This window comes from Trichoplusia ni, chromosome 10 (genome assembly GCF_003590095.1).
Source record: "Trichoplusia ni isolate ovarian cell line Hi5 chromosome 10, tn1, whole genome shotgun sequence".
NCBI classification, from domain to species: Eukaryota; Metazoa; Arthropoda; class Insecta; order Lepidoptera; family Noctuidae; genus Trichoplusia; species Trichoplusia ni.
In genome coordinates, this window is record NC_039487.1 from 9289324 (window position 1) to 9315457 (window position 26134).

Here is a 26134-nt window from a genome sequence, read left to right on the forward strand (position 1 = left end):
TATGCAATGTGCCAACCTTAAACCCAACAGGGTATTGCAATAGATACCGGTATACTTAACGCCCATGATTTCAGCCACCTATTTCTAATTGGAACTTTGGTTTTATTTTACGGCCAATAGTGGACTAGAAGCCGAATATAAAAATAAGTTTATATATTCATTTTAAAGAAAATAAAAGTAATTTAAAAATAATTAAGTGAACGACTTAATGAAATATAGGTCGCACATAACTTTAAATATTTTATCTTGGAATTAGCGCAGTTGGGTAGAGTTGTAAAGTTAAACGTTTTGACTCAAAGAAAATGGAAAAAAGAAAAGCCAGCATCGAGATTTGTTCGACTTGAATTTTTTTTTCTTAAATATTGTTTATAGGTCACAACATCACTTAAATTCATGAGATGTTTAAACTCCGCCTCAACATAACTCTACCTAACTATTTTAGAGTCGACTGTCAACGCCATCAAGAACAAAATGACGAAAAGTTTGGAAAAAATAAACTAAAAAGGAAATACACTTAAAATAATATTCCGTTTTACCAGAATAGGCCCCCCAGTAAATAGGTAATACCCAACTATTTCAGCATATAGCAGAAGGTGCGTGCTTGTTGCATTTATGCATTAAATCATTTCAAGGCAACGCTGGGAGTCCTACTATTGTATCGCGTGGTATGATGTCGAAAACTAATAACTTTCATGATTCACAAGCAGTTTATGTGTAGTATTAGTTAAGTAATACTAGCGTGCTAGCCGGGGCGATATGATACCGGTGGATCTTGGTGTGAAGTGGGTCGAAGTAAGGAAACATTTGTAGTAGGATTGGACTGTTGCTGGTTGGAACTTGATTAGAAAACAAATGAGATAAATGACTCTAGCAAACTTAAGAACTAATTCTTGGAACTTGACGAAGTAAGTAGAGCAGTTTTTGATATGATTCCATTGTCAATGAGGTCGAACACCATTTATATTTGTGTCGGCCCTGCTCTACACGGTGTAGCATTTCGTGTCATTTTCACAACTGATCAGTGGTAGATGCCAGATGTTAACTAAGTAGGGAAATTTTAACGTAGAGTAGATTTAACTAACGCTACCAATATAGTAAAAATATTGGCAATAAAACAGTGATAGCATAGTGGTACACACAAGACAAAGGTCTTAAGGTTGAATTTTGGCAAGCACCAATTTGCGTATTGAAATAAATTATTAATTGCCACTTGTTAGAAATTTTAAAGGAATACCGAGAGGAAACCAATACACGCAAACATCTGAATGTTTCGTTTGGCTCAAAATCTTCGATACTAGGTAGCACCTTAACCATTTGCAAGCAATTGCAAATCATGATAGATTATCTCTAAAAAAATAATTGGAAAGTACATTTTGTACATCGTTAAAACAATAACAAGTATTCTATCGACACTTGTGCTAGATAGCCGCTTTGGGTAGCCAATACCGGAATCCGATTGGGTAATATATGGACTGTGGCTATCGGATTAGTTAATATGCTTAGCGGAGTACTGCGGTATCGGACTCATAAACTATCCCACTCTATTTTAATCTAAATTATAGTTGACAAGGATTTGCGTGGATGTCAGATATCTTACCAATAATTGGCCTATATCGTTTTTCTTGATCCAAACTAACCATATACCAAATTTTATCTCAATCTGTTCAGTTGTTAACTCAAGAACGCATGAGAAACGCAGGTAGTCACACGGAGAGTTAAATTTATATTCATTTCTTTTTTTACATTATAGTAAATTGATTCATCAGATGGTCTTATCTAGCATTTTCATTCCAAAAGCAAAAAAACACAACCTTAAAAAAAATGCTTTTAAAATCTGTTATAGAACAAAAATGCAGTTCTATTTGCAGTTTTTTCGAAACCACTAACAATGTAAGGTTTATAAACCTGAATAACGTATAATAAAGATTGTAAAATTGTATATTACCTACCGATCGCGAACAATGTAATCCATTATGGATGATGTATTCAACTTATAAGTACGATAATTGTTAACAATTTTGCAACATTAGTTTCTTTTTAAAGATTATTACTTGGAAGGTATCATGCTATGCATATTGAATAATAATACAATGTTTGATCACGAAAGAGTATCAAAGGTTTAGCAGTAGTAAAAAAAGTATTGAAACTTTAAATAGCAACGTTAGGGGAGAAGGGGCCTATATAATAGTAGCATACTTATACAGTTTGTCTAAAATTTCAATTTTTTTTTTTCTCTAGCCCACTGTGTCCCACTGCTGGGCAAAGGCCTCCCCCAAATCCTTCCACGACTCTCTATTCTGGGCCGCATGGAACCAGCCTGCGCGGCAAGCGTTAAGGTCGTCTCGCCACCGCTTCCTAGGTCGCCCACGACGACGCCGTCCATCCGTTGGCTCCCATAACATTTCAATTATAGTTTAAAAAAAATACCTGATAATAAAGACAGCAGAAACTGGTTTTTTAAATACTATCAAAGTACATACATAAATGAAAATATTATCACCCGTCTGAAGAAAGAGAATCATATTAAAGAGGTTATCATTAATTGTATCGCAACCTCCTTGGACGATGGTCGTATGTTAAAATAACAATTGATAGACCAACATTGAACAATACAAGACGTACGGCAAAAAAAGACTCACATTTCCACTGAGTCCAGACTTCTGACAATCAAAAATAGTAGAAAAACAGCGAATTTTCTCAGACGCTTTTATATCCTCCCAGTATCACCTGATTAAGTTTATAGGCCACAATAAAGCAACAACATAAATTGAAAATACATAAATCTGTTCCTGACGTGGTTATTTTTTCCTGTTCTCTGCAAGCTGTGATAAACACGTAGGAAACTAAAATAAACTTTATGATCCGTCTTGTGTATGGTCCAATAATTTCAATGTTGAATGTTTTCCGATTTCGTCCTATGGTTTGACAGATTAAACCGCGCTCGCTGAGGTTGTTCCGACGATGGATCAACCATGAATCAAATTGTCGTACCTTCCTGCGTTGGAACGCACATTGAGCTGTTGTCAAACGTTAGGATCTGGGCATTAGTATTTAGCTACCAGTTTTACTTAAAGGACTGGATGAAACGATTAAATAGTAAAATCGATCAATTGCTAGTTTTGTCACTGAGGGTTTTGTGCAAATCAGGCAAAGAAAACCAAATAAGCTAAAAAAACAGTCGCTTATTAAAAAAATTACCGTAAAAAGTTCTTTTAATCATTTCGTAGTATTTTGTTGTAGCTGCAACTAAATTATAATATAATAATACCTGCGCTAAACACCCGTAGCTTTTAAGATGGTAACAAACAAACTGCGGTGCCGTAGTAATAGAGTTCCTTTATTACCTCTTTGACAAGGAAGGAAATACTTAAGGATCCCTTTAAAGATAAAAAGGAAGTCTTGCAATCCGGTGAGGTTAGAAATTAACCTAACAAAGTTGTCAAAGCAAAAGGTTTCTGTAACCCATAGGTAAGATACTGATAAATGAAATTCGCACTATAATATTTCACATGATTTCTTATTATAATGTATTGCATATCATTGCTCTGACAGGCAAAATATTATACATAGATAGGTAACTCTTTTTGTTTGATTTAAAATCGTAGATTACAATGTGATTTGTTTTTGCACACTTAGCAACAAAATTTGATATCATGATGAATAAACCTAGCTTTGTAATCTACCATACAATTTACCAGTAAAGGCTTCAAATTATAGACTTAGCCACTAATGCCGTTCTAATGTCAATGACCAATAAAAGGCCAACAAGGCAAGTCTATAGAGCCCACGATTTTCTATGTGAACTGTTTATTCGACAATACCTTCACACACTGTTTTTATCAAAATCTTTTGTTTTGATTGTATTAATATTTATGAGATATAGAAACACTTTTTTTCTTTGCTGAAATATTGAAGTATTTCGCATACAATTTGTGTAGTCCATGTCAAGGTGTGATATGTCAATGGTCTGTACTGCTTTTGTGAATTGCCTTGAACATTTTGTTCTGTGTAATGTTGCAATTGATTTGGTATGACATTGTTTTAAACTGTATTCTTCTTTTTGTATGGTTCATTATATTATATCCTGGAGTTTAAGATTCTAAGCCTCTGACGTGGCTTAGCACGCCCTTAAAAAGTCTTAGGTGCGGTTTCCTCACTATACTCTCCTTTGACAGTTCAGAAATTCATAGTTAATTATTAGGAATACGCACATCAATTTGAAAAGACATGTACGTGCCTAGATTCTATCCTATAACATTTGTATTGTCAGTCTAACAGTAATACCGCTGATTTATAAGAATGAGACCATTTTAGGATTTCGGATCTTTCATACCTAATGATGATCGACCAATTTTGTTATTTATTTAAATCATAGAACATTTCATATCGTATATCAACATTAAATGTGCTAATTAACTATCATTTACAATAATATTCGAAAATTACCCTTCAAAACAGATTGCTTCGGATAACACAGACCGTATTAACTCATACAAAATAAATGTTAAATTATACCAGGAGCACTTAGTAAGTCAGTACTTACGTTCTCAGTCAACCTCCTAGAATGGCAACAAATCGTTGCGCCATTTGTCAATAAGTAGTACGACGCAACATACACGGATCGCATTCACTATTAGTGTAACAGATGTACTAGTTAGGAAGTGTGCAGCGTCAGAGGCTAGTTAGCGTGTCTACGTGTTCTTTTTTTAATATACGGTTACTGCATGCAGTTATTATGCCGATTGTGTTAACAAATAGATGAGTTGAAATGAAACTACTTTTAAGGATTTTATCGCGGTTAATTTTTTAGATTTTAGTTACCTAAGAAACCACTAAATAGATGAGTATTGAAATACTTACATTTCTTCACACGAGTCTTTAACTTGAGTTTTTAAACCTATTAAGAAATTTAGTCCTTGTTTTGCGATAATTTCACAAATATTTAAGTCATATGTACACTGACACCCAGACTCGAAACAAGCATTCGTGGATCACCCAAATGCTTGTCACACGAAATGATCGAACCCCCGACATGTCACTTTCAGTAGGTTTGGCGTGGTGACTTCAACCATTCGGTTATCTGTGCAGTCTTTACATTTAAATTCTTAAAAAAGTAGTTCATCAATTTACTATTTTATCATCAAATAGCTTCCATAATTTATTGTTCGTGCTTCTCAATCACGAGAAAGAAAAACAATTAACAAAAATCAAACGTGTTGTTACGAAATGCACAGAATAGTATCAAAATACACCACAATTATCTTTTAAAAACAATTTTTAAATCGAGTGGTATTCCATTGTTGAGACAGGGATTACACATCTCGAGAATTGAACACCGATTTTTGGCAGCTGGCTTTAAAATTGCTAAAGGAATAACGGCCAAATTTTACAATAAAATTCATTTCATAATTGTATTGTGATCAAGGGGTTGTTAAGCTTCTATTGGCAATTCCCCATTAATGCATTATTAATATTAATTGAGGACGTGGTGGACAACCATTAAACCTTTAAAAATTAGCGTTTCTGTTTATATCGAGGCACCTACCCATATTAAGGAAATAGGAGAAAAATATACGGACCCGTCATTTTTGTACGACTACGCCATTGCTGTTCCGCAAAACGCATACCTACTTACTTTTGCATTAAAAAAGAAACGGGGTGTACTGAATGGAAAATTAGTCATTCATACAAACCTTAATGTCCAAAAAAAACATATTTCAAGCTTAGATCTAATACAGGATTTGCTGAATTTCTTTCATTACCAGATGTTGTTATTTAATGTAATCCTTTTATTGTAAGAGTTTTTCTTTCTGCGCCTGATTGATGTTATGAGCAATCCGACGGTCAGCAACAACAAAGAAACATTAAAAATATTTTTATTTTATTGGTATCATGTAACTCTAAGAACTTTAATATGATGTCTTAAATACTTTTTATTTATACATTTATTTTTACAATTTAAATGTGCTTCTATCCTACGTTATCTACCATAAATGTAATCGAGTTTCTGTTTTGTTTCATTAATAAATATACGGTTTACAAACTTTTATATTTACTAAAAAAATAAAATAACGAAAGAGCTTCGCTTTAATCCTAATTGAATTTTGTTTTGCATACAACAGCTACAGAAAATTAATAAAACATATATTAATATTATAAACGCGAAAGAGTAAAAATAAAAATTCAGTAGTTATGCGTGATAGAGTATCAAAAACATGTATGTGTGTTTTTGATACTCTATCATGCATTACTACTGAATTTTATGTTCCCTTGGGATCATATTATATTTCTAGCGGGACCCCTTTCATCAGCTAGTGAAAAATAAAATGCAGTAGCAATGTGTATGTAGGCTGGCAGTGCAAGGAGAAGCGGTCACGCAGAGGTTGAATTCTCAAAATCATTGGCACTGCTAATCCCCTTAAGTCACCTGCCGCCAAGTCTTAAAGTAATATCATAAGTTTCGTAAGAGTGAGGCATACATGGCGTAGAGCGTCGTCCCTCTTCCACAACTGCCATAAAACGCAGATGCTTTAAAACGAGGCAATAGTTCAACTTCAGTGTTTGGTTGTTTACTATTTAATTCCAACTGGTTTTGGTAGTCATTAAAGCCAAGGGTAAATAACCAAAATAATTTATCGAATAGTAAATATGGTGTTACATCAGCTCATGATGGTCGGTGTCGGTTCTAACTAATCTCACGGCTTGGCCGGCCCTGACACTAAATAAGAGCTAAACTCGATTAAACATTATTTAAATTTGAGGTTTTTTTTTCATATCTGTTTTCCTATATCAGCTGATTAACAAAAATGCAAAACGCATTTTTTTCACTTAAAATATAAGGGCCTCGCTTCGTCAGATTTCGATAGATTTAGGTTGATCAGTGCAGGGGATGGTGACGTCTTTTTTACGTCGACAGTTTTTTTTTTAAATATATTTGATTTAGTCAAAATTCCGACCGAACAAAATGGAACTTATCTAAAACAGGAACAAAAGATAATGCTCAATATTTTTGATTGAAATATGCAGGTTCTTAAGATAATATAATCATTTACACGTACAACGTAAAAAATGAATGATTTCGATCATAAACGAGATTTTTCTTTAAGGTCAGCTTATAAGCCGTACACTTATTGCGTGAAGAATTGGACGCAACATTGAATTCCCTCAATTTTTAACTGTGAACTTTGTTAGACACAAAAAATCTAAAATGTTACATTAATAAATTCCAGTAAAGGTTTTAATAACTTAAATGATACAGGCTACTCTAATCAAACGTGTCTCCAAATACATTTTTTTGGTAGCCCTCACTGCTTTTATATCTTGGAAACTTGATTAAGATTTCAAAATAACCACTATGTATGATTGGAGGCCACAATCAATGTAACATTCCACTTCTACGATTAATTATCAGTTATGTTCTAAGTCTTGTTAAACGAGGTTTTGGTAAATCTTGGGTATCAGTTTTAGCGGCCAACAGTGTAAATTTTCGTACTTGCCTGCATATATTATGTGGTAAATTTTCTGTACAGCCAGTGTTTTTAGAATCTCAGCCTAAAGTTATCCGTATATGTGCAGCCAGACCGAAAAAATAAAATGATAGTTAAAAATTTTGCTGTGTTGTTTACGTTCACATTTTTCGTTTTCAGCGACACCGCATTTGGTAAGTTTCCAGCGTTGTTTATTTCAAACTATGTTTTGACAGTACTTGGTTGAAAAATTCTGATTTTAATATTAAATATTGAGATAAATAAATGATATTTTAGTGTTATTAAGTCTGTGTCTGGGAATAAATTGAATACTACGACTTTTTATAGTTTGAAAAATAAAAACTTTAATTTATATAAGTCAGTTTGCATTGAACTGCTTTCTACACTAACATTGAATTAAAAGTAATTTATATTTAGAACGCCTATATTAACAACCTCTACACAAAAACCTCTTCTTATCTGTTTATTGGAAAATCTTTCTCTTTCTTAATCAATGAAAATCATGACATTTTCAGTGGACCTTCCAAAATGCAAGTTGGATAACTTTGAATGTATGAGAGGACTATATGAGAGCGTGATCCATGGTATCGGCAAAACTGGTATCCCGGAATTGAAGATTCCACCCGTGGATCCTATCAAATTGACCAATGTGACCGTCAACGTTCTTGGCTTAGTTAATATAACAATGGTGGATGGAGTAGCGAAAGGAGTCAAAGATTGCATCTTTGAGCAATTTAGGTGAGGATCAGTGTCATGTTTCTATCCCCTTGGTAATTATTTTTTATGGTTCGAATTGCGACCCCGTCTCCGCGTCAGCTCAAGATTAAGGAGTCCGGTTGGGTTTGAAACCAGTCGGGATATCCAGATAAATACACATGAGTAAACTTATTAAACACATAAGTGGCGAAGGCTGTTGCAAGGATATATGTAATTTTAAGGTTTTTTTTATTGATAAATGCACTGAATCAATTCGCTTTATTAAAAAAACGTATGTTATTATTATTGTTCTGTTACTTTTGAAGGACTAAGTAATTTTTTCACATTTGATGTCAGTTCATGGCCCTTATAAACTTCTGACGTTTTAAGAATTATTTTTTGTATAAAAAAATATTACGCGGCGCATTGACACTATAAAAGTAGCCTTGCGAAGGTCGTCGAAACAATCGGGTATCTTCACAATTCGATAACCAGTTTTAAGTAACACAGCTTACCTAAAGTTCTTTTAATTAAAATTTTAGTGGTTTTTTTCGTATCACCATATTAACATTATTTGCGATCACAATAAAATTAAAGCAATCATACTCATACCTGGGTTCAGAGTCTGGCCATCCGTATTGTATTACTGTTTTGCGGGTAAGACTCGCACTTGGCCATTTTTGGATGTGCTAAAACGATGATCAAATAAAAATAATGGAGGTTATTTTTTGCATTGACCTTGCAGTTTCAAACATGAGTTTTTAATTGACGACCTCGTGTCAAAATGTTATTGCGCTTCCGACAAAATATGCTCTATAGCTATTACAGAAGAAGTCTGCTACCTCAGCAGAAATTGATTTCTTTCTAATTTCTTAACGGAATCGAGGAAGTGATACGAAAAAATTGAGAAAAAGAAGACGACTCTGTTCTTCTTATTTTATTTATCTAAGGAGTTGTTCCTTAGATAAATAAAATAAGAAGCTTTTAATAATAATTTAATTTAATTTTCGTAAGTTTTTGCCAAAGGATTAAAGATCAGAGGGTCTACCATGGTTGTAGACGTAATATAAGTGTGCAAGCGTGATAGCGCAATACAGGGCGTACAGCGGCGTCCCTCTTTCATACCTTCAATAATTACTAAGGAGCTTAGAGCCCTTGTAATTGGCTACTTACCTACACGTATTTTTAATAATCTTGTGTTTATTACCACTAACAAAACCACAACAAACTATAAAAAATGTTTCCTGGGCCATATTATATTTAGTAATTTTACCAGATTTGCATTCTAACAATACAAGAGCGTCTGAAGCATAAAATTATGATTTTTTTTCTGCATGAGATCATAGTTATTATGGAAATTGAGTGAGATAAGACGCTAAGACATAAAGATCAGACAAATGGTGTGTGTCTAATCACTCCCTTGAGTGTTGACCATGAAATAATGGGCTGTATGAATGCCTATAGACTTAGGTAACAAGTTTCGAGTCAAGAGCACCGACAGGTGATTCATCAAAAAATATTCTTTTATGAGTGTTTCGCTGTATTTTTCTTAAATATTTGATGAAGATCATATTGTTTAAAATCAATTAATCGAAAGGATTTTTTTTTGTTTTCTTTATTTAACCTCCTTCCGCGGTGAGAAATTTAATCTCTGCCGCTTGTTATACGCCAAAAAAACCAGTCACATTCAGAGCAAGCATAAGAAGTTCACACAAATGTTTGTCGTATGTGGACATCGAACCCGCGAAACGTTCCGCACAGCGGTTTTGATTGTATATACCACTCGACTATCCGTGAAGTCAAAATTGTAGTTACTACGGCAAACTCTTTTGTCTGGACCTATTTCCGTATGTTTAACATACCCGTATGTTTTTTTTTTGCTTAGGGTAAATATTACTGAGGAAAGAGGACATCAAGAGAACACATGTGATATATCCATCAAGGGTCATTACAAAATTGAATCTGCGAGTCCGTTACTTGAAGCACTCTTACAAGGAAACGCAATAAGTGGAGAAGGAAATGGAAAAATCAAAATCGGTAATACTTTTTAAAGTTTTCGGTTTTTAAGCACTTTCGAAGCATTTGTTTTGGTACGTAAAGTTTAATCTATTTTAAAACAGCAACAAACAATTTTACATTAAAATCCCCTTGATTAGGAGAAAGGTGCAGTTAAAAACCAAAATTGTCAAAGCTGGAGAGAGGAGGGGAACAAAAAAAGTCTTTTTCACCTTATTCTCATTTGATAAATACACAAAAAATCTATTAAGGTTAATAGTCTTTCGCGATACAATACTTACTTTTTAAAAACGATTAAGTTATGACTGGTCTTCAATAGAACAGATTGGGGACAAAAGTTTCGGATTTATAGATTTAAATGCCTCTATATGGTTATATAGAGGCATTTAAATTTTGTTGTATTAAAAATCCTCAAAATTACCTACACCTACATAAAATAGATAATTTAATCTGAACTGTTTTTGAAAACTGTTTTGAACAGCGAGAACGTAATTATAATTTGTACTTTCATTTCCCACAGAAAAACTGCATTTGAAATTCGATTTTCCCTTCTACGCACAAAAGCGAGATGACGGAGAGATCTACATGAAATGCATTTACGATCTCATCAAGTATGACTACGAAATTCGAGGGAAAGTCGGCTTCTTTGCTGATAATCTTTATTTGGGCAATCAGGAAATCAGTAAGTACAAAGCCATAACCATTTCGAAAGCCATAAACCTTATCAAATTCGCAACAGTTATGGCCGTTTATGGTCATATTTGGTAAAAATTGGATCATAGGGTATAATACTGAAGTATTTTGCGCTTAGAGATAGATCAGAAGACAAGTTTTCAGAAAAACTTGAAGCGACAGCTTGAATTATTTTGCTTCTAAATTTGTTTTATCTATTTAAAGTTTCCTGGTTAATTAGGTTTCCGAAGTTAACCAAGCATACGTAAATGTAAAAAGAGCTCATAGCATAATCGTCACTATCCCTCACCCTTTTCTTACATTGGTTCCATTCCTTTTCGTTTTGTCTTCCTTCCATTCATTTCCTTTTCTATCTCCAATTCAGTAAACCTTCTTCTTACAACGCTATTTTTGTCTAACTTCAATAATATTATCTTGTGTTTCTCTTCTTCTTTATTTTTGTCTCTCGTTATATTCTACTGTATAGGCATGGTACGTATCACACCTAAAAATATATGCAAATTAAATTCACAAAACTAGTTTTTAATTTTGAGTAACTAATTTTATGACGGCTTATACATTAAGACGTGTCAGGGTTAAGTTTACATCTGCAATTATGTATATACATAGTTCGATGTAATTAAGAAATATTTTATAACTAGCTGTTGCCCGCGACTTCTTCCGCGTGGTTAGAAGATATAAGTTAGGAATTTTTGAACGAAAGCTATCGAAGATTAATATTTTTCCCCGTTTTTGCAACATTTTCCATTTTATCTTCGGTCGTATTAGTTGCAGCGTGATGTTATATAGCCTAACACCTTCCTCAATGAATGGTCTATTGAACACAAAAAGATTTTTTTCAATTTGAAAGAGTAGTTCCTGAGATTAGCGCGTTCAAACAAACAAACTCTTCAGCTTTATATATTAGTATAGAGTATAGATATAAAATAATTAAATGACTGCATAGAAATATAAAAAAAAAAATATCTTTATTTCGGACAAGTTTCATCCATAGTGGGTTAGTAAGTAAATCTTATATCTATGTTAGTAACCTTAATGTTTAGTGACAAGCTCGTTGTTCGAGATGCATCTACGAACAATATCACACAACAGTGGCGAGTCGTACCTGCCTGCTATAGTCTTCAGAATGGAGTTGGAGCTGGCCCGCACCCTGCAGAGCAACGAAGCAGATTTCTGTCTGATGATGGCATGGAAGCCATCAACTTGTGCTTGGGTGAACATACCAGATGCACTGCAGAAACGGGGCAGCCCCATCAACATTCTGAATCCATTATTATATTGGATCCGCAGGGCGCTAATAGTCCGCTGAGTATAATTGGTCCATAGGCTGCACGTGTAGAATACCTGACAATAAGCTTTAAAAAGCGTTATCTTAACTTGCTCGCTACACCTTGCAAACCTTCGTGCCAACATGTTACACCGGACTGCCAGCGCCCTACGTTCCCGCTCGATATCCACCTGGTCCCTAAGGTCGTCGGTTACATAATGCCCCAGATACTTGAACTGATAAACCCGCTTTAGTTCATTCCCGTTAAGTTTGATTGCAGGTACGGATTCTGGGCATTTACCACCGTCGGCCTTAAAGATCAAAAACTCGCTTTTTCTAACATTATACAATAGGCCATGTGCCTGAGCGTAAGACTCGCAACACTCAAGTAGCTCCCTGAGAGCCCTGACCGTTGGGCTCAGCAACACCATATCGTCAGCGTAACTGATGTTATTGATACTAACGTCATCAATGCGACAGCCGACTTTCTTGCTGCTGAGCTCAACGATCAGATCGTTCATATAAAGGTTAAATAGCTTTGGTGACGTAATTCCTCCTTGTCTTACACCACATTCTAGACCATACGGCACAGAAAGTTTATCGGCCCATCTCACGTAATTAACCTGGTTGTAATACCAATATTGAAGGATACGCAGCAGTTCAGCTGGCACTTTCCTCTCCCGAAGCTTGTCCCACATAACATCATACGAAACCAGATCAAAAGCACGGGAGAGATCCAAAAAACAAGCATAAACGGGTGTTTGACGTTTTGTATAATATTGCACTGTATGTTTGAGTCCCAGAATCGCAGTTTCGGTGGACAAGTCATTACGAAATCCAAACTGTGCATCATGTCATTGCAATAAACTATCTAAACGCGCGTCCAGCTGGCTATCGAGAACCTTTGCGATGATAGTAGCCAGGGAGATGGGTCGATAGTTAAACTTGTCAGCTACATCACCAGTTTTATTTTTAATAATAGGCACAACAATTGTACGCATGAGATCATGAGGGAGGTACGAGTGACACATACACAAAGAGTAAAACATAGCTAGGACTCTGGCTATGTGAGGACCAGCATGTTGCAAGTGCTAATTGCTCAGCCCGTCGTGACCCGGGGACTTTCCTCTAGTCATTTTTCGAATTGTATTGGACACTTGCTTCGCGGTAAAACAAACCAGATCCGCGTCACGACATCCACCCTCATCGAGCACTCGCAGCGGTGAGCCCAGCGGTGACTCAACTTTAAAGTGGTCTACAAACATGCCAGCAATGCCCTCCGGCTGATCAGCACCCCCAACACTCACAGGAAGGCCAGGCCTAACGTCAAGTTTTTTCAAAATATGATTATAGTTCAAAATTATCTTTGCTTTACTTATGTCGGACTGCTTATATTTAAATATATTATCCAAGTTACAGCAGACCCATTAAAAGAACGGCGACCTATATAAATTTCTTCTAATTCAAATTTTTATTTTAAGGCGAAACCATCATGACAATGCTGAATGAAAACTGGCAATTCGTGATGTCATCTTTTGGCCAGCCGTTCGTTGACAAAGGTGTGGAGTTATACTTCAAGTTTGCTGGCTACTTCTTTGATTCTGTTCCTGCAAGAAACTATATCCTCGACGACTTAACACCTTACGCCAGACCTTAGATTAAGCAGTTTTTGATTAATGATTAAGTCCGGTTTTGGGTTTTTTGAGGGCATACAAGGCGATGACATAGAAGTTATTTTTTATGTTTATTAAAGTACAAAACGAAACGTCAAAATTTTCCAAATAAATGAAATTAAGGTGTGTTTTAATTATTCCATCTCGAACCCAGTACTAGTGTATCATACAAGCTCAATATTGCCTACTCCTGAGTTTAGGTATTCTCTTTTTTTATATCTGCATGCTCTTTATCCAACAGTTTCCAATTAACATAATAATGTCCTATCGACTTTATGTGGTCATTTTAGGTAAAAACAAGACTTATTGAGCATTAATTTATATTTTTTCTGTTATATACCTACTCACCTACCTAATCCACTTTACACAGGCGTTGGTGGATTTTGTTGCATTAAATAAATAATTCAAAATCGTAGTCAAAGAATGAAATGTGTATTATTAGGAAAATGGCAAAATCACCACTAACTAAAGACAAATATTTTACTGTAACATCGATATCAAATAAAAAAAGTAATTGTTCATAAATTTTATTCACACATCCTCACAATTTTTTTGCCATACTTTTTTGCCTCTACAATTTCGACTGTTTCTTTTACTTATCCTGTATTTAATTCGTAACATAAGGAGTCAAGTCGTCACAGATCAGCTCTTTCGATGGCACTGCATCAAAGAATTTCGTTACTTCTGTGTAAAACACGTTCAAGCCGCTATTAAGGACGGTAGGTCCCACTAATTTAGTTATCACCTTCCAATTCTCATTGAAGATATTGATTGCAACGGTACCTAAAAATATAAATTCATAAAGCAAGTGTGACGACAATAGTGTAACAGCAATAGTGTACCTAATTATTATGGACAGAGTACATGATTTGGATGGAGAACGAAGGTCCACCAATGACAAAATGCGTAGTTGACTTAAAAAAGATCTCAAGCTCAGGATGAATGGAACCGGCAATGAGCGGAGAAGAATAGCATTACCAAAGTTAGACCTTCTTCTAGAAATCATAAATCTGAGCAAACATAATTCTTAAATTACATTCTCTTAATTAAAAATAGAAATGTGGAATAGATGGGTTACCAAAAAGTAATTTCAATAACGTGAAAGCTTTAAATAATGGCTGAAGTTGCTAAAACTGCTTGGCAAGATAAACTTTTGCCTGAGGTTACTATAATAATTCTACTTCATATTACCTATATCACATATTCATGTTAAAGGCAATACTTACTGACATCCTGTTGTCCAACGAACATGCCATCAGCTTCCACCGACATTTTTCCTAAAACCTCATATGACGTGACTGCCTCTTCAGGTTCTATCCTTATGTGGGGTTCGCAGTCAGCAAGTTTCTTCACCGTGAATGGGAATTCAAGGTTCAGCTTGAGATTTTCTGTAAGAATAATGAAAAAGTTTTTCATGTTAGTACAGTTTCATATTAGTATAGATTTTTTTAGTAGTTGGTTACTAAAAAATCGAGCAATCTTAAACCAAACATCTCCTTAAGCAATCTTTCTCAGTATTGCTAATTTATAAGTACTACACAAAAAAGTAACACAAATCCTCACCAACTACAATTTTTGCCTTTCCTTCGCCATGAACGTTAACTCCACCAATAATTGCTAAAAGTGTTGGAGTAGATTCTGCCTTGTAAGTTCCTTCAAACGAAAAGGAACCGCATACCAATTCGATGTTTGTACGTAACGTTTTGACATCAGTCCTGAAAGGGAAATTGTTCATGAAATATATGTAAGCATAAACTTTTTTTTTTTTTTTTTTAAAAAAAAAAAAAAAAAAAAACATCTTCATATTTTCTATCAGCGCCTTTTAAATAAACACTGTTGCAAGATCCCCAGGCAGCTTAAAATACAAATACAAGACTCAGTGGCGATTCCTGATTCCGACAATAGTCAAAGAACATTAGTTTTCTTCTTTTTCGTTTGGTTGGTGTTCAACTTGATGTCTGTTTTAAACTGCTCGTATGTCAACAAACGTCAGACTGTCTAACGAATTAACTAGAAAGGGAGCACAAATCCAGTTACGATCGAGTTTCGATCCAATACGAAATTTCTTTTCCATCTAGATATAAGAACAAATTAAGGATCAAATAAACTTACGTGAAAGTGTTACTCTGACAAGTACTAAATCCTGCGATTGCACCATCCTCTAGTGTTACGTTGAGCATTCCAAGCACAGATAATTGAAGATCCTTAACCACATAAGGGTCCATTCTAGGTATATTGTATTCTGGAATGCCATTATCCACTACTTCCTTTAGTATTCCTCCGTACAAAACCTTTTGACAGGCACCGTCATCTAACCCACATTTTTTGTTCAGCTTTTTATCTGAAATATAAAAATGAAAATTGTTGTAAAGTTCAAATTTGGTATTGATGGTTATTAAACTTATTTCAAAGAACTCTTACAAACTGCAGACGCGTTGCATAAAGCAAAGGTGGTAGCAAAGAATAAAATACTTTTAATAATATACATATTGACTGCCCGTCCCGTATTTTAAGAGTCTACTGTAATTTTGAGGAAGTGAACTTTATTTATACATAATACCGCGGATAATATAAGTAATTAAATATATTAAAATAAAATTAAAATATTTCAGTCAATGTCAATCCGGTCCCGTATAATTCTCAATGTTTTTTAATTTAGTTTTTACTACCTACCGAATGTAGCCGAACGTATAACGTTAAACTAAAAATATACATCGCTTTTCACTATATTTAATATAATCCTACTAATATTATAAACGTAAATGATAGTTTGTATGTATGGATGTTTGTTCCTCTTCCACGTAAAAACTACTGCAGGGATTTAGACGAAACTTGGTACACGGATAGCTTAAAAACAGGATTATCATTAAGGATTTTCTCCCGCATTTTGTGTTCACAGGGATCATTTTCGGTTTGTAGCGGACGGACCTGTTCATAACAACTAGTATAGTAATAAATTATTATGTACTGAACTCTAAGTAAACATTAAGTGTAGAATTGAAACAATTTGTTATTCTAATAAAAAATGGGTTTTCAAAAACTCCGCGGAACTACAACAAATGAGAATTGTTACAGACAATTAATTTGGCAACAGAGAACAAACACGTGGTAGAAATAATTAAATTCATTACGCCTTTATCCACCTTTTTTAAAATTGACTTTAAGCGCTACATCATATTTTTGTTGTTGTAATGAACTTCATATTTAATTTGAAAACAAAAGAGAATGATGTCTAGAATTCTAGACTATAATAGGTTAGATCCTAAATTAATGTGGATGAAGTTTTTGTGTGCAAGGAGTATTAGCTTATGAAGTTTTATTTTAAAGTATCTGCTATGTTTGTAATTTTCGAATTGAAGGCCATTGTATAAGAAGTATATTGTCGAGTTTGTATCCTCAAAAGCATATTTTCGATGTGGAAAAGGTAAAATGTTAATTTTGTCCAAATTATTAATGAGAGACGTATATTTTGTAAAAAAATACCATTTTACTTCTATAGGAAGATCCTTACGTCTCTTGGTCTGAGGAAACCTTTGGAGAATCTGGTAACAGTGAGTCTATGTCAATTGACTTTCCAAAATATGAATTATTTTGTATCCCTGTCTCAATTGCTCAGGGCCCCGATTCTGCTATTTTACAACGGCCGATGAATGAATGGCAATTGGATTAAATTTGATATTATTACTATTCTTTTAAGCATTTTTCCAATATAGTAATTGGAAGTTAATTGTATTGACCTTGAGTGTACCATCCCGTACTGAATTTACAATTATTTTGTAGGAAAAAATACAAAAAATGTCATTTTAAGCCAATTTTCATTCATTCATCGGTCATTGTAAATATCAGAATTGGGGCCCTGGTTCAATATAAAATATTTCATCCCTTTTTCCTACGTTTAAGATTATAGTGCTATTTTGTTTTAGTAGTTGTAGTTTTAACATTTAACCCACAAGAAGAAGCCAGCAGTTAGTGATTGAATTAATACAATTATCCTAATTATATTATAATAACAAGGCTTGACATAATTATTACAGTTACCATGGTAATTATAAGTTTATAGTGTCATAACAATAAGAACCAGTTTTGTGATCCCAAATCTTTTTTTTTTGTCATGAATTGTTTAATTTTTTGTTTGTACCTATTATTGTTTTGTGTTGAGGATTATAAAAAAGGATTAATTGAATGTAAAGCATAACCCGCTTTAACTTTTTAAGCTCTAGCGTGGAAACAAAGCATTAAGTAATTTATTCCAAAAATAATATTCCTATCATACAATACAAAAATTATCAGCTGTTTACAGCTGTCATTGGGCAGTCGCTTAATTTTTTACAATCAATTGAGTGTAACGTATAAATTACATAAAATAATTTAACGACCCATGGAGTTACGTTTTTTTTTTTTTAATTAATTTAATTGTTTGAGAGAAGTTATTTATATACTTAAAATATTCACGGGGTACGTGCAAAAACGCCTATTCATTATTAAATACTAAAATTTAAATGTTTACATAGTTATCGAAACTTATCATTATGACGACCCGTGGTGCTTCTGACTCTACTAGGTTCTAGACCTTTTGTTTAGTGAAAATATACTTACAGTAATACACCATACAGTACATTTTACCGCGTGTGCATCTAAATACCTAGTACACTTCTGTGTACGACTTGTAAAAACAAAACTTATTAAGTTTGATCTTTGGACTTGGAAGGTAAAAGTCGCAAGTTCGAAAGCGTCATAGACCAACATAAGTTCGAATTCATACGCATGTAACAAAGTAACTCTTTAAACATTATAACGAGGCCAGCACAGTTGAGAAAATTTCGAAGGTTAACACACCTTCGAAATTTTCTTTTTTAGCCACGTTGGCGGCTTTTAGCTAAAAGTTTGACACCGGGTGGTATATCAAATAAAAGAAGAAGTACGCGTTTATCAATACGTAAAAAAATATTGCGTATCAACCTTCCAAATTAGTCACGTTAACGTAAATTGACGATACATTTCTAAAACTAATTGTTTAAAAACTCTGCTTCTTACGTCAGGATGACGTCACTTCTCCCATGAGACGACAAGGATCCTGCCTAGGGAAAACGTTCGTGATTCGTGTAATGCTTACAATATGCAAAAGGGAACCCTAATACTGGCTCCGCTGTCTGTGTGTCTGTCCGTGCGTCCGTGTCTGTCTAAAGTCCGACAGCTACCAGGCTGAGTCTAATGAACCGTGACATCTTGAAAGTTAAAATTTACAGATGGTGTAGGTATTAAATTTCTATTACCAATGTTAACCCACCATTACAATAAATACTACACTATTACAAAAAAATGCTCAAAATAAAGAAGGGAAGCGTTGCAATGACGACCTCTGTGGTCGAGTGGCGTACGCACCGGTTTCAAGGTACCGCTAGCTCTGAATTCCCGGGTTCGAAAAAAGAGTGAAAGGAAAATAAGAGTGAGTAGATAATACCCATAAGTTTATTTGTCACCCAGCTTTTTGTTTTACTTTAGCCCATTTCATACAGAACGCCTTCATGTCGCAAGTCCGACGCGCTTTACCTGTTTTTATTTCGAATGAAGTTTTTGTGATTTTTAAGGTCAATAGGAACATTGAACTAATGTATAAATTTAGATCCTAAAATCTACAAGAAATAAAGGCATCATGATCATTTATTGATGTTTATTTTTTTATTGTAGTTTCCTTTAAGATAATAATTAACGATCCTCAAACGTTTTGAAATATTTTTTTTGGGCATCGTCATAAATAAAACCTTTTTTCTACTTTAAAACATAGTTTATTATCAGGTAATTAAAACATAAAATTACTAACAAATTAAAAGTAGAGAAATTTCCGAAAAAAAAAGACATGTTAAAGTGATGATATGTTCTAATTTAAGTTATTTCATTTCATTTGAAAACCTTATTGCTATGAAAATTAAATTATAAAGAAGTAACTTTTAAAAAAAAATACACTTTCAAATGATATCCAAAGATTTTCGAATCGATCCACCTATAATTTCTCTATCACTTAATACTACTATTACGATAAAAGTAAATTAATCCTAAATAAAAATTAATGATAATTTATGATCTAAAATAGATAAATAAATAAACACATTTTCATGTGTTGTCAAGCAAAAACAATACAAAACTTACAAGAAATATAGGTACAATGATAATTTATATGCTTGCTTTTAACTGGTTTATAAATAGGTTAAATGGAATATTGTGTCGTTCAACTTACACACGTGCATCTAATTAAAAAAAGGTCAGGTAGGATTCAACTTGATTCCATTAAGGATCCGCATAGTTTATATTAATCCATCGAAATAGTTATTTGTTATTAAATGTGATGTTTCAAGTAGGATCAGGTAAAAAAAAATGTTTGATAACCAAAACACTCCACACTTCAGCATTCGATAGTCGATAGCCAGCGAATTTTTCTGAAAGGGTTACCGCGGCCCCGGTACACAATGAGAATAGGAAGGAACATGGGTGTGTTATAGTTAGTAAAAATCTGGGACTGCCTTCCACTCAACCAGTGCAACTAGAGTCACTACTATAACGTTTTAAAAATGCCTGAAAGACGGCCTATTTGAAATTAAAACTTTTGATTTTGAACCTTGAGCGGGATTTTACTGGTACTTGGTCAAGTGGTTATTTGTTTTCTGGGAGTTCCATAATTAAATGATCTGTATGGAGTGGCGTTTCCACTGACGTTTTAGTTAGTCTTATCTAAGTATTATAGTGTTTGGCGAATTAAAAAAAAACAACTGCGTGTTCTATTGTATTCCAGCCAGCCACATCCAAAATTTGTGTGTTTCGCATAAAAAGATTGATTAATTTCCCAGTTACTGATTATATTCAGGAACAAAACCTTTAAACAATAAAAAATAAATTCACACTTAAATTATAGATATGTATCAGATGTCGATGTTATGCATACAATGTTTCAGAAAATGATATTTTTCCTTTAATAATTAACTGGATTTAATTACAGTACTGGTTGGCATTAGTTTCTAGAACATTTTGACCTTGGCTTATTTTTTTTTCTTGGACCGTCATAAATAAGTACGTACCTGTTTATTTTATTCGCGTTATATATATAATTGGAGTCGTACGGGTAATCTTTATCCATGTGAGGACACTGAGGGGAAAAGATGTTTCTTAAAAATTCTGTGTGTTTAGTTGTGGCAGTTTTAGCTGTTTGTGAATCGGCATTTGGTAAGACATTATTACATTATTTTACATTATTATTGAAGCTAAAATATTTTTCTTCCTTTGCTAAATTAATATACCCACTTATAGATACTCCTTTTTGAGCAGTTGCGTGAACGTTTCTACCATGTATGAACTGTTTCTTTACTTGTAATCAAAAATATTTCTCAATAAAGTCATTATATTATTTAGAATTACGAGTAATGTTTTTGTTTCCTCTCAGTAGCTACAACCTTTACAAATTATATTTTAATTTTGAAATGTGACTATGATATTTATTTTACTTTTTTTGCAGTGGATACTCTAAACAAATGCAAAATTAACGATGGGGACTGTCAGAAAGATATGTTTCAAACAGTGATCAGGGATATAGCAAAAACTGGCGTACCTGAACTCGATATACCGAAACTAGACCCTATTGCTCTACAAAATGTGTCTGTCGCTATCCTCAATGTGATTGATATAACTTTAGTGGAAGGCACTGCCAAGGGAATCAAGGATTGCACTGTTAATAAATTTGAGTGAGTAATGTTTTTTTGAGTAATTTTAAACAAAAGACTGCTCAGAAGTTTAGCCCATTTTTTATGTGCCTTGGTGTTTCTTTCTATAAATGTGAAGCGTATTCACCAATATTTTTTCTTTAAAATAATTTTAACATTTCATTAAAAAAATTAACGTTGTCTTTATTCGGCCAGTTAAATTAAAATATCTACATCGAACTACGAGTACTAGTTCCTCAAAAAAAGTATTATCTTTAGACTATCAAACTAACAAAACGAATGTTTTACCGACAGAACCAAAATTGAAGACAAACATGCTTTCGTGGAATTGACTTGTGACATCTCAATAAAAGGACGCTACAAGATATTCTCGTCAAGCCCTATGGTTAAAAGCTTCTTCGGAGGGGAAAGTGTGCACGGCGATGGAAACGGAAAAGTCAAAATCGGTAACAATACGATAGTCATTTGTTTCTTCCTATCCTTTTTAATCTTCTTTTCTGTCTCTATGTAACCGAACATGTCCAGGGCTCCAATTCTGCTATTTACCATGGCCGAGGAATGAATGAAAATTACACTTTTCGTATTTTCTTAAGCATTTTGCCACTCAAGATCAATACAATTCACTTCCAATTATTGGTTTGGTAAAATTATTCTCAGAATAGGAATAATTTCAAATTTAATCCAACTGCCATTCATTCATAGAGGAGCTCGTGGCTAAGCTATAACCGCATAAGTGATTCAATCACAGGTTTTAGCTATGCTTGACGCGGTTGGTCCGTAGATGGGTGACCATCTTTGTCATAACGAGTTCCTCCGTGTTTCGGAAGGCACGTTAAATTGTGGGTCCCGGCTGTTATTCCTACATCTTTGACAGTCGTTACAGGTAGTCAGAAGCTTGAAAAAGTCTGACAGCTAGTCTAACCAAGGGGTATATCGTGTTGCCCAGGTAACTGGGTTGAGGAGGTCAGATAGGCAGTCGCTCCTTGTACAACACTGGTACTTAGCTGAAACCGGTTGGACTGGTAGCCGACCAAAACATAGTTGGGAAAAGGCTAGGCCGATGATGCCATTCATTCAACGGCCCTTAAAAATAGCAGAATGGGGGCTTAGTTCGGTCTGCTTTGTTGTGTACCTTCTCTTATAATTATTTTTGTATCGAAATATAAAAGATACGTGTCGTGATAAGATACAAAAGAAAGTCGCATCATATTACACTCAACAGCAAAAGTAATTTATCAAAATTGTGGTGGTCTGGCTGATACTTCAATTAGACGCTACACAGTTCAGAGGCGAAGGCGCTCGTTAGCATTGAACTTAGATCATTCACTTTTGCTGTTGACTGTACAATGTTTATGACATAAGTTTTGATCTATGTTTAGCTATGTCCATGACATTGTATGACTGTAAATGCAAATGTCGTTATCACAGTATTTACTGTAATAATACATTGAAGATTATGTAATACAACTTATCTATTGTGATGATGGAATGTAAGAAAATAAAGTTAGCGTATGAATAAAATGTTAAGTCCTATGCAAAGTAAATAAAAAATTGTTGATCTAATTGCGTGAATATGTGTTAAAATCGTTAAATGAAATCTTCAAGCTACTCTAGGGATACGTGAAACTACTGCTAAATTCTTGGACCATGTTAATGAACGAATTGCAAATAACTTCTTTTTATTTTTCTATCTTTATGATGAACTCATAACTCAATTCTAAAAGTTGTTCTACTTAATCGTTTCGGGAAAACCTGCGCAATTCAATGTAAAAACTATTTTTTTTTTCAGAAAAACTATTTATTCGTTTCGACTTCTATTTCCTCGTTCAAAGACGTGATGATGGTGAAATTTACATCACATGTAGACCCGAAAAGACCACCTCCAAGTTTGATATTAAAGGGAGAATGCGTATCACTGCTGACAAATTATTCGTCGGAAATAAGGAGTCTAGTAAGTATTTTTTGTTTTATACTTATAAACTAGCTGTCCTAGAAAATATTGTTTTGCCATACAAATGAGTTCTAGGGAATAAATAAAGGAGGGGTATGAAAAATATCCTTCCGAATTTCATAAAAATCGGTCGAGTCGTTTCGGAGGAAGAGTAGTTTTAATAAAAATAGTTTGTAATACACGTAACAACGGTACTAGGTCTTGTTTGAGGTTAAAGATCAGTAGTGGTTATGGCGATTAAGCTTTATGACTTAATTGACGATTCCTCGTGAAAATTGTCTGTATAAAACTGTTAAAATTGCTACTTAATTACTTCATGATTCATCAAGATTACGTTCTCCTAATTATACTATAAATAGATAAGTTAACAAGGTAGAGAACCTTGGCTAGATATCTCAAAGATAAATTAAAATTGTAATTAATGGTGAATTATATTTTTGAAGGGATGATTTATTTCAATTATCTACTCAAAATTAATGGAAGCTACTGTTCTAGGTGAAGCATACAAATGTTACAAATATTTCTTTTTTCATGAATTTACGATTTAAACGTAAAATGTTCTTTATTTACTTTTTTCATCCAGAATTAAGGATGTGCAAAATTCTTTACCGCTTGTTTGTAGCATGTTGTGACCTATTTTGTAACTTTTACAGGTCAACTCGTGACTGGACTGTTCAATGAAAACTGGAGGGCTTTGATGACGTCATTTGGAAAGCCTTTTATGGACAAAGCTACAGTATTCGTGTATGACTTCCTTCATAAATTCTTTGGTTCAGTTCCTGCGAAATACTACATTTTAGATGACTTATCACCATATGTCAGCGAATGATTCAACCAATTTTGTCTACAACACTTTTAAACAGACCCTTGTTCAAAACCAGACATCGTAAATAAATGTCTGAAAGATCATCATTTATGATTGTCACGTCATCATCAATAAACAAGCAGTCTCGAAATTATGACCACGATCTGTTTAAACTTTTATGTATACATGTCTTTGTAAATATAAGAAAATAGCTACCAACAAAATAAAATAAAATCTTAATACCACTGGATATAGGATTATGAATAAAATGTTTTTATTTTATGAAATATTGTTTTAAAACCACCTTCAGCTTAACCCAAAAATAAAATATAGAATTACCAACTACAAAGAAAGCTGTCATCTGCACAGCCTATGTGTAAAAGGTAACGAACCCACACAAAAATTCGTACTCCAAAAATATCACACGATGTTTTTATAATAAATAAAAACAATTATCTCTAACGCAATAATGTTGTAAATTATTCCACATTTCGGGAAATACAGGACTCGTTTATAAATTAACATAATATCTTTAAACAACTGGTATGGGCTATTGTCAAACGAATACTTGGTTTAATTCTAAAGCCGTCTTTGACAAAAACTAGATATCACAAAGCACATGCTAAGTTAATGTATTTTTTTAAAACTGAAAAAATACTAGCTACCTCTATGATAATGGATACGTTAAAATGTATGTTTATTAATACAAATTTGGTTTATTATACGGTCGGTAAGACGTCGAAATCATGATGCGTGAACGAATCTGAATACTAATTACATTTGCTTCTAAGGAAACGAGAGGTTTATTTTTAATGACTTCATGTTTTAGCTAAAAATAGTACTTTATTAACTATAGTCGGTATTCTTGCAATAACATTGTTTGAATGCTTGGTACGTTGTATAAACATTTCATAATAAAATAATTATGTGTGTTGCAAATGGAAGCTTAAACATCCCACTAATCCCACTAATCCCACTAATATTATAAAGGCGAAAGTTTGTGAGTGTGTGTGCATATTTGTTACTTCTTCACGTCGATATGGCTGAACCGATTTCAATGAAATTTGGTATGGAGTTAGCTGACACCCTGCATTAACACTTGGGCTACGTTTTGCTACGAGATAATATCTTATTCCCATGGGAAAATCGACGTAAATGAAGGAGGATATAAAAATTTTAATCACACCATTATTAATAAGAGCCGTGCAGTGATGAAAAATCTTACAAATATGGACAGAAGTTGCGTGGACTCTAAAAAATAATCCGATTTCAAAAAATCCTAAGTTATATTTCGAAATTGCGGGTAATAGCTAGTTTTCCCATAATGAAGAGTCATAATATTTGTTTTTGTGCTTTTAAATAGTATCAGAATATTTTTAGGTGAAATGGAACTCTACATTTCATTTTGGAGTGACAAAGACAATATCATACCTTATTAAAGGTCTACTTTTTCGGCACTCGAGGCAAATTTGTGAATATAACTAGCATGTACCAGTACAGCAATACACAAATGGCACATGACAACTACAACATCCGTAATAAGTAATAGATGAAGGCACAATGTTATAAATTGCTACAGACTTAGCAATTATACTGCTGCTTAGTCAAGATCAATGCGTAACCACTTACTTCGGTTTACGTTAAATACTAGTTTGTATTGAGGAAATTGCGTGTTGAATAATAAGGCATAATCGGTGATCCCGAGAAATAGTTATACTAATAGAGTAATCATTGTTTACTTTTTGAATTGGAACTTTGGAACAGGAACTTAATGGCAATCTTTTTATTTGATTTGATCTAATTTTTAGAAAATAAAACGTAAAAAAAAACGCTTGTG

General features: G+C 33.8%; 3 protein-coding genes across 3 annotated transcripts; 2 read left to right on the top strand and 1 right to left on the bottom strand.

Annotated features, from left to right (window-relative positions):
* The first annotated feature begins 7450 nt into the window (after nucleotides 1-7450).
* LOC113498284 lies at nucleotides 7451-13944 on the top strand. The gene is made up of 5 exons (XM_026878239.1): nucleotides 7451-7660; nucleotides 8003-8225; nucleotides 10069-10220; nucleotides 10720-10881; nucleotides 13641-13944. Exons 1-5 carry the CDS (start codon nucleotides 7594-7596, stop codon nucleotides 13814-13816), a joined length of 780 nt encoding a protein of 259 aa, XP_026734040.1. The 5' UTR covers nucleotides 7451-7593; the 3' UTR covers nucleotides 13817-13944.
* Nucleotides 13945-14346: 402 nt separating this feature from the next.
* LOC113498152 lies at nucleotides 14347-16419 on the bottom strand. The gene is made up of 5 exons (XM_026878093.1): nucleotides 16254-16419; nucleotides 15945-16173; nucleotides 15396-15547; nucleotides 15059-15220; nucleotides 14347-14615 (listed from the first exon to the last, which is right to left on the bottom strand). Exons 1-5 carry the CDS (start codon nucleotides 16318-16320, stop codon nucleotides 14440-14442), a joined length of 786 nt encoding a protein of 261 aa, XP_026733894.1. The 5' UTR covers nucleotides 16321-16419; the 3' UTR covers nucleotides 14347-14439.
* A 4551-nt stretch (nucleotides 16420-20970) lies between these two features.
* On the top strand, nucleotides 20971-24526 carry LOC113498234. The gene is made up of 5 exons (XM_026878172.1): nucleotides 20971-21047; nucleotides 21337-21562; nucleotides 21836-21987; nucleotides 23331-23492; nucleotides 24146-24526. The coding sequence occupies exons 1-5, from the start codon at nucleotides 20984-20986 to the stop codon at nucleotides 24319-24321; spliced, it is 780 nt and encodes a 259-aa protein (XP_026733973.1). The 5' UTR covers nucleotides 20971-20983; the 3' UTR covers nucleotides 24322-24526.
* Nucleotides 24527-26134: the final 1608 nt, after the last annotated feature.